Source organism: Poecilia reticulata, linkage group LG21, assembly GCF_000633615.1.
Source record: "Poecilia reticulata strain Guanapo linkage group LG21, Guppy_female_1.0+MT, whole genome shotgun sequence".
Taxonomy (NCBI): Eukaryota; Metazoa; Chordata; class Actinopteri; order Cyprinodontiformes; family Poeciliidae; genus Poecilia; species Poecilia reticulata.
In genome coordinates, this window is record NC_024351.1 from 4,447,384 (window position 1) to 4,459,093 (window position 11,710).

The window sequence follows — 11,710 nt, forward strand, 5'->3', positions numbered from 1 at the left end:
CTGCGTCTTTCCCCGTTGATTGTCTCCCAGGTGTGTCTCGTTCCCGTGATTGCCCCGTGTGTATTTAGTCTCCCCTGTTGTCTGTGTTCTTCGTCGGGTCCTTGTCTACTAATGTCAATTGTATGTCGATTGATGTCACCTGTCTCCGTGCTGCCAGTTTCCTCGTGTTGTTCCCCGCTGTTCCTTGTCGTTGGATTTATTCATTAAACATATCATTTTCATCACATCCTGCGTCTCTCCTCACCTACCTCCACACCGCCTCATGACAGTTACTGCCTTTTCTGAAATAATTATTTTCTCATTTTAAAAATGTAATATTTTTTTACCTGCATATGTCAATGAATTTCTGATATTTCATAAAAAGGCAGAAGTGGTTCAGTGAAAAATCTGCAGAAACTGACAACTAATGGTTAGTTGCAGCTGTAGAATGAAGCTGCAAAAAGTCCCTTTGAATTGTGGGAACTTGTGTTTTTTCACGTGGTAAAAGCAGAAACTACGCAATGACTCAGCGTTTTCCACACTTTGAAGTTTCTTTGCTTGATGCTGAAGCCACTTCAGACGGTAATGAAAACCAAAATAAATGGATGAGAATAAACGTTCTGCCCCACAGGTGTCAGTATCTTTTATTTAAAGTGTCAGGAAACGTGCAGAGTTTAAAGTTTCCACAAATGTTTGCTGTTGGAGAGATTTATCTCACTAAATGTTAACTAAAGAGCCAATTTAGTGTTTAATTCAAATGTTTTCCGCTTGAAGCTCCGCTGCTGAGGGATCAACACAACTGAAAGGTGACAAAAGGGAATAAATCATGTGAAACTACATTAATGCAGCAGAAGCAGTCGGGATGTGACATTAATGGAGAAAAGCAGCAGGACTTGCATCTTTAGAGGCAAAGTTTACAAAATAAAATCAGCGTCTAAACTTAACTCGGATATCGATCCAACCGAAACGCTCCGGTGACGAACGTCTTTCTCTCTTCAGATTCTGTAGAGCGAAGAACCTCTGAGCATTTTCAGTCTGAGACAAATAAAAAAACAAGATCTTAGGGGGGTTTATTCAATTCACAAACAAATCAAAGAAAACTCCACTTTCGCTTTTTCATTTTTTGTTTTTTGGTCGTGAATTGAAAATGGAAAGACGAATGATTCACAGATTACCAAGCGCTCTGGATCCAGAGACGCATCCAGTGATGCTCGCATTTTATGGCAATAAAATGTCATTTAAAAAGCAAAAACAAAGTCGTTTTATCGCCGTGTGTGTAGACCTGATGCCTTTAATTTAACATAAAATTTTTATGTGCAGCAGCTGGATAAACTACCGTATTTTCCGCACTATAAGGCACTCCGGATTATAAGGCACATACTATAGACGCTACAGTTTGGGTTGCCAGTTTGTTCCGTACTCTATTATTACAATCCACGTTTGTAAAGAAATAGTCCCTGAGTGCTTTATACAGTAGGCTGCCCAAGTCATTGTTTCACTCACGGTGTTGGTGTTGCAATATTGTGCCCAACTGCTTTCTGGGTAACACAGACCAACTGACACGCTGCCGCTGCAGTCTCCGTCTCTCTATCCCCACCCCTGGCTTTAAATGTATTATCAAACTTTATTAACAAACCAGCGTTCTGACGACTATCCCAGTATGCACCGCACACTTCTTCTTCTACGGGGGAAAATGAAGTCGGCGGCTGCTTACCGTAGCTGCTAGATGTGTTGTGGCTCAATATGGGTCCATATATAAGGCGCACTGTCGGCTTTTGAGGAAATTGAAGGTTTTTAGGTGCCTTATAGTGCGGAAAATACGGTAATCACTATCGAGCGTTTACGTTTGAGCGAACAGTTAAATATTTGTTTAAATATTGTTGCTGGATTCTTGAAACAACGAGGAAGAAACTGTTGCTTTGATTGGTTGCATTGATCTTCAGCAGATTATGGTCACTTTATGCATTTCTCATCTTATAATTGCTAACAACATTGACCATTTATACACATGAAAATAATACTAATCAACAGTCAGCTTTTTTTATATGCCTTTTGTGAAATTATCAAATTGATGGGAAACTTTAAAGGTTTTTTTTCTCTGTCAGATGTGAGAATTAGACTCAGATGGTCTTTTCTTTGACCCTCCATGTCTCAGAAAGTTAATTCAAACAATTCGAAGGGATTTTTCCTTCAGGAATATCTGATATTTCCTTGGGTCTGAATTTCAGGCTGCAGGTTTTGTGTACAGTTGTTTGCAGATAAACATTGAGACTGTGAAGCTAAATGTCAGCTAATATTTAATCACCTTCTTTATCTTCTGCAGCTCAATAATCCCGTCTGCAGACATTTGAAAATCTTTGGCAATCTGTTTCTCCTCTTTGAAAGTTTAAAAAGTGTAAATATGTTTTAGATGTATAGAAATGGATACTAAATACGTAACATTTTGTTGAGAGAATGGACAGAGATGCGTTTCAAAGAACATCACTTTTCACTGAAAATGTTCACTTCTTTAAAAACGAAGAGTCTCCAAGGAATATTTGAAAAAGTATCCTTTGGTTATCAATTCTCCATGGTTTCTGTGGGTTTTCTTTGTACTTTGGTGACATTTTAATTAAATTTCACTTATTTTTTTATGTTATTGGTCCTGGTGCTTCGACTGGTCATGGGGGAAGAAACTCTGACTAGCGCCAACCAGTAACAGCGGTGCCATCTGCAAATTCCTGGAGTTTCCCTGACTGGTCAGTCATTAGTACAGAGAGAAGAAGAGTGGGGTGAGGAGTCAGCCCTGAGGGACGCCGGTTCTGATGGTCCGAGCTTTAACTCCCCGTGTGGCGAACAAATCGATCTTTCTCTTACTCTGTGCTTGAAATAAAAAGCATCACGGCCGTCTGATCTGCAGCTTCACACCTGCACGTTTCTCAGGAGATGGGTTCATTTTGTGAGATCCCGCATTCAGTCTGACACTTAATAGCTCTGAGTGACAAGAATAAAAAAAACGTGCTTGCCTGCTGGATACTCCATTTAACAGCTGCCATTTCAACTCCCACTCAGCCATTACATCGACAGCGTGCAGACACACACATTCATCTCGGAGGCGAGGCGCGGAGGAGGCAGCAGCAGCGGCGGCGCTGAGGAGAGATGGTCACCCACTAAAAGCCGTGTTGGGGTCTAGCGGCACAGGGCAATTTATTGCTGCCATTAGGGGGACATTCAGCTCTCTGGAGCACTTTTACCCTAGTAGCAAACATCTGGGTGAGTGTTAACGTGATCGTTACACATCCTTCTATGCAGGCCGAAGACAAAAACTGATCCAAGGAAACCAATGATGTCTTTGCTCAGCTCTCTAGCCAAAAGGAGACTAAAGATAAAGAAGGATGTTTGATCATTCCTCTTTCTGCAGTCGTTCTAGATCAGCCGAAGTCCATTCCTCGAGATCTGCTGTCCTGCGACTTTCACTGCATTTGCACATAGAAAGTCTGGTTCAGTTGGAAGAACCAGATGGGGCCCAAAAACAGTGACCCCTGGTCCACCAGCAAACATCAGCCTCGGTTCAGGTGAACTATGTTTGCAGTTCGATTGCATATGTGAATGCCTTCAAAAGCAGAAAGTGGACTACAGCACAGGGCATTCTGGGTAAATGCAACCAGAGCAAATGGTTTAGGCGCTAGCAGGAGAAATGGGTTGTTTTTTTTACCAAAGACAAAAGTGAAATTCTACAACCTTTAATATCTGTTGCTTCTCCATTTTTGTTTACATTTTGTGAAGAAGGAAGTTTTTGTGAGGTTTCCTTCAGTTGTTCTTGGTGCAGCGCCCCTACAGGCGAGGAGGGGAACAGGTTTTTCAGACGTTTGATTCAGTGCAGCGTGAAAAAGAACCGCAGAGGCTGAAAATATAACAAATATTAAATACAAGCTAATGGAAAAACCTGTTCCCCTCCTCGCCTGTGGGGGCGCTGCACCAAGAACCAGAGAATAGAACAACATGAAAACCTCTGAAGAAAACTCTGAGCGCAACTTCCTCCTTCTCAAAATGTAAGAATGTTCAGGTTACAGATCATTTGGTCCCCAGTTTTAAAAGTTTTACTTTCCTCCTCTTTTAAACAAACTGTTTCAGAATTTCTTTTTCTTTTGTTTTTACAGGCAGGAGTGCAAGAAGCTTCGCGAGGAGCTGAGGGAGGAGCACGAGGAGGAGAAGACGGCGGCTCTGGCTCAGCTGGCGCAGAGCAAGGAGCAGGAGCAGAACAGCGCCAGGGAGAGCTGGCAGCGGAAAGTGGACGACCTGCTGGAACAGGTGCGACTCCTGCATCGTGACTGACCTTCTTCCAAGTCTTCCTCATCTTATTTACAGCCTCGGAAAGCAGGAGAAACAACGGCAACTGAATGTCAGGAATTTAAAAACGGCAGCAAATTCATTTCTGAAGACAGAAACAAGTGATTTGACTAGACCTGTCGCAACAAATTGTCCCACAAATCATTGCAATAAACTATAATATTGTTATTTTGAGACTATTTTCAACTAATGTAATAGTAATGTTATAGTAATAATAGAAGAACACTCTTCAAAGATCAATAAGCTGTAAATTCAAATAAACATTTAAAAAGAACAAATAGTTATTTTGAATTAAACAAAATGTAGCAACTTTTCCTCTGGAAATAATAAAATTCATCCAGAATCAGAAGCAAGAAACATTTTATTCGTTTGCTAAAGATGCAAAACTCACAGATGAAGAAAGTTAAATATAAGATTTGTGTGATTCTGGTAAAATAAAGAAAATTACTGGTATGTAGAAACGTGATTGTCTGGGAGCGTTTCTGTTTTCTTAAGATATTTTGGTTTCGCTGTTTGGTGATTTGTTTTTAAATGTGTGAATAAAATATTTATTCATTTACAAACAAACCTGCACTATATAAATGAGCATTATTAAGAATATGACCAATTCAAATAAAAATATTAACACTGGACTGAAAATACATTTTAAAACTCCAAAATAAATAATAATAATAAATAATAAATAAAATTAATTATAAAGTTTCTGTAAACAAAATAGTTTTTCTAAAAAGGTTTGGTTGAGGCCAAAGCAACAGATTCAAAACTTTTCTCATCCAGTTTTTGGTAGAAAGAGAAAAACAATAAATCATGCAAATAGAAATGATTGAGCTCGTTTTGATTAAACTTATTTGTTGCTTATTGAAGAACGGAGGATCCTCATCCGTCTGGTTTGATTCTTTACATGAGATACTTGATTTTTTTAGCTGAATGAATGTAATGAAAGCAGCAGAGAGAAAATCAGGAGGCTGGAAGAAAAGAACAACAATAAGAGCAGCGACTGACTGACTGACTGACTGACTGTCTCGGCTCCGTGTAGCTCAGACGGCAGCAGACTCCTGACCGTTGCTCTGTAATGGCGGCACGGCGAAGCTGCTCTGTGGTCACTGGAAGTTCGTTCCTGCGTCAGGCGACGGCGGCGCGTCGTCCTGCTGCCACTCAGGCAGCTAAACCGTATTGATCCAATCCGATGCCAAAGCGGAGCAGCTTTCATCCCCGGGATGGATGCGCTCTGACAGGCGGGGTGGCGTTTAGAAAATCTAATGACCTGCATTTTAACAGATGGAAGTGATGTCAGCGGCGCCTTGATGCAGGAGCTGATGTGACGTTTGGAAGAAGAAGATCCTCAATGAAAGCTGAGCTGATCCCTCAGAGCTGAACTGTAATACAGCACAGTGTTTGAAAAATAACACGCCAGTTTTTGTTATTATTTATCATTAAAGCTGTAGGATGTAACTTTGCTGTATCAGAGCAGCAACAACAAAATTCTTAAAACTTCCTCAAAATGTTTTTACACTCGTTTCCGGTCGTTTTGGGCTTTTCTGAAAAAGAGTTGATGCGCAAACAAAGCAAAATAAATTCTGACGTAGCGAACCACTGCTGGGTCTGAGCCTTACCAAGTTTAAAAGGGCAAACATGGAGAGCTGGAGGTTATTTTCAAACTTTCTGAAAAGTTGGTGGAGGAGAATCTGAGCTACATTTTCCTTTGTTTGTTTATCAAGTTTTATCTACAAAGCTGGACCAAAATAATTCAGATTCAGCTGAACGGGCGACGCCATGGAGAAAGACGACCCATGACGGCCCGTTTCTCTTTCAAGATGATTATTTCACAGAACCAGAAGATTCTTATCCAACCAGAACAGCTGTTTATTAAAGCTGCAGTGTATAACTTTTATAATTAAGATGTTTTTTTACATATTTATTAAAACTGTCACCATGTTTATGAGACGGATAATCATCTCCACCTGAGCTGCTATCTCTGTCTGAAGAAATGTACAGTTCCCAACCAAAAACAACCAATCATAGCGAGGAGGAGGGGCTTGGCGCTGTCAATCATCCTCATGTACTCGCTGCTAAATGTGCAAATTTTGAGAAACAACTTACCGTTACTGGAAAACTGTCATTGGTAGCCATGCTAATTAGCATGCTATGCTATGCTTCAGTGTAGCAAAGAGCAAAGGGGGAGTGATTGACTGCGCTAAGCCCCGCCTCCTGTCTCTGATTGGTTGTTTCTAGTTGGCGCTGGGAGAAGGCAGATGAGTTAAATTTCTTTTCACAGATCATCCGTCTCAGACTGAACTGTCACAGCAGAGAGATAGTTTCAACAAATATGTAAAATAAAACATTTTTATAAAAGTTACATGCTGTAAAACATATTGAGCTGTTTTCTAGCACAGCATGATGGGAAACGGTAAATGACCTGGAGAAGCTCGTGTTAGCTAGCATAGCATGCTGTCAGCTCAGTGAGGCGCTTCCTGTAGCCAATCTGAGGATTGAACAGAGGTGTACTTACTTTTATCCCGTGACTGAAAGCAAAAATCACAGCTTTCACCTCATGAAACCCAGTTTTGTTGTGGTAAAAGCGTGCAACATTTTTAGAAGGAGACTTAAAAGGAAAGCTTAATGAAYCAGAGCAGCAAATTAAAAATGAATTAATTACAGAGGTTAATAAAATTGAAGCATTCCCCGGTGAGCTGCTGTTTTTGTTGAGTTTAATTTCAACACAGTCATTATGGCTGCTCTGAAACCAAACTTAGTAACTCAACCTAAATGCACACATACATGGTTAACATGAGACATTTTATGCTTTTAATAAACGTGACTAACTTCATGTTGCATCTGGGAGTTTCACACAGACTGTCAACTTAAAACTGTCACAATAAGCAGTGAATCAAGTTTCTGTCATTTTCTTTTATCTTTGCTGGATTATAAGTCTCGACGAGCTTCACAGAGACTTCAAAGTTCATTTTATTTGTTTTGTTTGTTTTGTACATTTAAAATCTCTTCCAGTTCCAGCGTTAAACGTTCACCAGGATTAAAGTTTGTTAATAATTCTGATTTTTTTTTTTTACCTAAAAATGTTCTCAAAACTACAATATTATTGTTTATCACAATAACTTCTGTTATGCGGAGCATAATTTGCTCAAAAATAAGCTACTTCTATGTTTTTGAATGAGCTTTTCTGCCTTCACAGCTGTTTATGTTGGCAGCTTCTACAAGGTGAAGCTGATCATTAGACAAAGCTGTATTCACCGTTCCTCTGCAGTCTGTCTAGACACACTAATCTACAGAGTCACACGCCTTCCTTCCTACCAACAAAGGATTTCAGCGAGCCTTTCATTGCATTGCAGCTTTACTTTATTATGTTCTGCCGTGAACTCAGAGTTATTAGCATGAAGCTAAAAGCTTCTTCGAGCTTTGGGATTAAAAAATTAGTTCCTAACAAACTGATTGCGTCTTTTTCTGCTCCTGTTATCCTGCAGGATGAACCGAACGTACAGCGATGAACTGAACACGTTCGGCTTAAAAACCCTTCGATCGGTTTGGTGTTTAACGTCGCCTGGTTTCTGTGCAGATATCGCTGCTGAAGCAGAGTCTGGAGATGCAGCTGTCGCAGTCGCAGTCCTCGCTGCAGCAGCTGCAGCACCAGTTCAGCCAGGAGAGGGAGCACCTGCGCATGCAGCTGGACGAGCTGCAGACGGAGCATCAGAGGCGGCAGCAGCGTCTGCAGGAAGCCCACCGCTGCGCCATGCAGGACATGGAGCACGCCAGGCAGCGCGACCTGAAGGTCGGTGAAGGGCGAAGCGCACAAACGATGCGATGTGGGGGATTTTAAAAGAAATCGATGCTTTATTAAGGTTCTCCAAAATGTTTTATCATCCACACTTACCTGCTAGCTACTACCAGAACCAGAATGCACAATTTATCTCTAGAAAATCACAAAGTCTTGTGCAAATGTCTTTGTACACTTGAAATTAGATAAAACTAACTTACATCTCCAGCTCTGGGACAAATAGATCCCACTGCACTGAACCGCGTTGAAAACCTCGAGGTTTTCCCACCAAATGTTGATTCCTGAGTTAAAACATCAGCATTCATGTTTCTAAATGAATATTAACTTGTTTTCTTTGGATTATTTGAGCTCTGGAAGCTCTTTTGTTATTTTGACCATTTCTCATTTTCTACAAAAATGTTGCTTGTAATTTCAGAGACATGTTGTCAGCAGTTCACAGAATAAATTAACAATGTCCATTTTACTCAAACATAAGCCTATAAAAAGTAAAAAATCATTTTAAGTGGTCTCTTAATTTTTCCCAGAGCTGTAGCAGCTTGTTTTAATTCAACAATTCTTTATTGTTGCTGAAATTGGCAAATTATAGATTATTATATGATTTTTCCCGTGTTATTATTTCACTTATAGCAAAACATTTTCCCATGTTATGAGTGAAATAATCTGCCAGAGGAACAGAGGTGGGTAGAGCAGCAAGACTTCAATATACTTTTAAAAGTATATTGAAATACTTTTCAATACTTTATAAAAGTATATTTTATAAAGTAAAGAGTTAAAAAGTTTTGACAGACCAAAATATAAAGTTTAGTGGAAATTTTGTTTTTTTTAAAGACGAAAATAACAAAATCAGGCAAAATAAACTTTTCTGATTTAAAGCGTATTTGGTCATAATAAAATCACTCAAGTAAAAAGTACATAATAGTTAAAATACTCCTAAAACTATTTTCTTCAAAAGAGTTACTGCAGTAAATGTAACTAGTTGCTGCCCGACTCTGCAATGGAACTAAAACGTTTAATCAAAATTAAGACATTTTTTACTTGAAACAATTTATTATTTGTTACCTGTAAGTCAGTTTTGTCTTCTTTCAAGAGAACTGAGATATTTTCACTATAAAGTAAACAAAAATACTTGGTAAGGTTTTGTTTTTTTGCACAAAAAGTGTATAATTTATTGTGATAAATTTGTTTTCACAATAGGAATTTTGATTTGTCATTGTCATAATAAATCCCTCCAGATTAATTGTTTTCTCCACTATTTGTTCAGTAAATACCAATAAATTTAAAAATACTAGTTTAGTAGTTTAGATACAAATCACAATGCATTTCTGTTGCTTGTCTTACAGTATATTTATCACTGCAGGGATTTTAGTAAAACATGTTTTTTCTTCATTTTAATTCGTTTTTGTTGAGTTTTGTAGAGAGAAAAGCCAAATGAAATCCTGCATGATGTTACTATTAATACACCTGGGAGCTTTTTCTGTTTTCTTAGCCCATAAAAGAATCTTTTCCTGCAGGCTGCAGGTTGGGTTGCCTCTTTGGTTCATGACTCAGATTAGCTGGAAACAGTCAGGGGAACACAAACGATGCTGCAGCAGCAAGTTTTCATAAAATCATGTTGTTTGCTGCCTGCAGGCTCAGCTGTGTTATTTCAGGTCAGCGGAGTTAATGTCTGAGACGGCAAAGTGGATTTCATAATAACAGAGCCGAGCTGGGGGGAAAAGTATTTAGGTTCCTAATTAATGGAGGAAGATTTTATTTTATTTTATTTTTATAAAAAATATTTTTAAAAATCCAGTGAAGCCAGTTTCCTTCAAAAGTCACAGTCTTTCTGTGTAAATCTGCACTGCAAAAATACAAAATCGAGTATTTCTGTTTTGTTTCTAGTCCAAATATCTTGAAATAATACAAAACTAAGTTAATGTAACTTTTAGGAGCTTGTTTGAGAAGCATTATGTGTTTCCAAACGCAGTGTCACTTTATAGTACAACCATGTATATATAATTTTTATAATAGCCTTCAGTTATTATAAAAACACTTTATATGTCAAATATGATTTAAAATAAATTTTACTTCTTGATTTAAAACCTTGAAATTGGACCTGTCTCTTTAAAAGTCATGACAACATGGCTCCTCTGTTAACCCTTTAACAACATTCTCACTGCTTTTCACTGAGACGCAGCTCCTATGATGGGCTCAGGTGTTTGCTAATTGCTGCTGGCTAGTCTGAAGGAGCTGAGTGGGGGAGGCGGAGCTATGTCCACACAGGTGTTTTGCAGAGCTGAATGGTTGCCATGGAGACTAAAGGACACTCCAGGTCTGTTTTTGATGAGGAAATAACATTAAAACATGATCTAAAACTTTTTTAAAAAAAGTGATTTTACATCTTAACTGCCCCTTTAAATCAATAATTACTTAATATTAATGAAAAGTACAAGGTTTCTTCACAACAAGACTGTGAAATAATCTGCAAGTGAAAGAAATACATTTTTATTGACTTATAAGCTCCTATATCTAGCTGAAAAGTTATTTCTAACTTGGTTTTGTCTTATTTTAAGTGTATTTGTTGTGTTTTTGGCGTGTGTTCTTTCACAGTTTTGTGCTGCTTTGCTATTTCAAAGGGTCCAAATACTTTGCAGGACAGAATTGCCAGCTAGCTTAAGTGCAAATCTTTTTTTTTTTTCTTTTAAAAACCGGTGAGTTTGACCGTTTTGTGTGGCGGTGGAAGCAGCTCTTCAGGACAAGACCAGCTGCTTGACATTTTAATTCAGCTCCGTCTTGTCAGAGTCGAGGTTAGAGCGGCAGTGACTCATCAACGCCGCCGCCGCCGCGCCTCACTCTCTCTGACAGCGCTGCCTCTCCTCTGCTTGATGTGGAAATATGCATGCTCCAAAATAAAAGCCCGCGCTCCTCAACGTGCCAATGAGTCGTCGCTCAGCGCTAATCCCTCCGTTTCAGTCAAGGTCGATTTGGATCAGCCATACATCTTGGTTTTAAATCCCCCTTCTCCTCTCGGATGCTGTAATTGTCTGAAAGCTGCGGGTCGGAGAACAGCGTCCTCCATGTGTTGCTGCCAACTATCTGACGATAAATTTGAATAAGGAAGAGCGATTGAGTCATGCAGCTCAGTTTTTAATATTCTTCTGGAAACTCGCTGTTCGCTCTGATTTGCTCAGGGTGGCGTTTGGTTACTTCTGATTTGTTCTTTTTTTAATTTGTCTGGATGCTGTGCAGCTGGAAGGATTTGTACTTTTTTACTTTTGAACAGATGTTATGATTCTTAACTGGTAAAAAAAAAAGTACTTACTCTAGAGCTTAGGGTAGCTCTAAGCTCACACAGCTCTACATCACGATGTCACCAGGTGACTCTGAACCCATCCAATCACTGAATAGATGCTTAGAACAGATAAATGTGTGGATGTGCCAAAACTTTCTCCAGCTAAACAGAAACAAAACTGAAGTTATTATCTTTGGACCTAAAGAGGAACGAACTAGAATCAATGCACAGCTTCAGTTATTACAACTAAAACCAGCGATCAGGCCCGAAACCTGGGAGTAGTGATGGACTCTGACCTGAACCTTCAGAGCCACATTAAGACAGTTACAAAGTCGGCCTTC

At 39.2% G+C, this 11,710-nt stretch overlaps 1 protein-coding gene across 3 annotated transcripts in view; it reads left to right on the forward strand.

Annotated features, from left to right (window-relative positions):
* fam184ab (family with sequence similarity 184 member Ab) overlaps window positions 1-11,710 on the forward strand; it is a 135,807-nt gene that overhangs the window by 89,881 nt on the left and 34,216 nt on the right. For all 3 annotated transcript variants that reach the window (XM_008397244.2, XM_008397243.2, XM_008397242.2), the window contains exons 13-14: window positions 4,119-4,269; window positions 7,880-8,092. In XM_008397244.2, coding sequence (XP_008395466.1) covers window positions 4,119-4,269; window positions 7,880-8,092 — 364 coding nt within the window. The remainder of the gene's footprint in view (window positions 1-4,118; window positions 4,270-7,879; window positions 8,093-11,710) is intronic.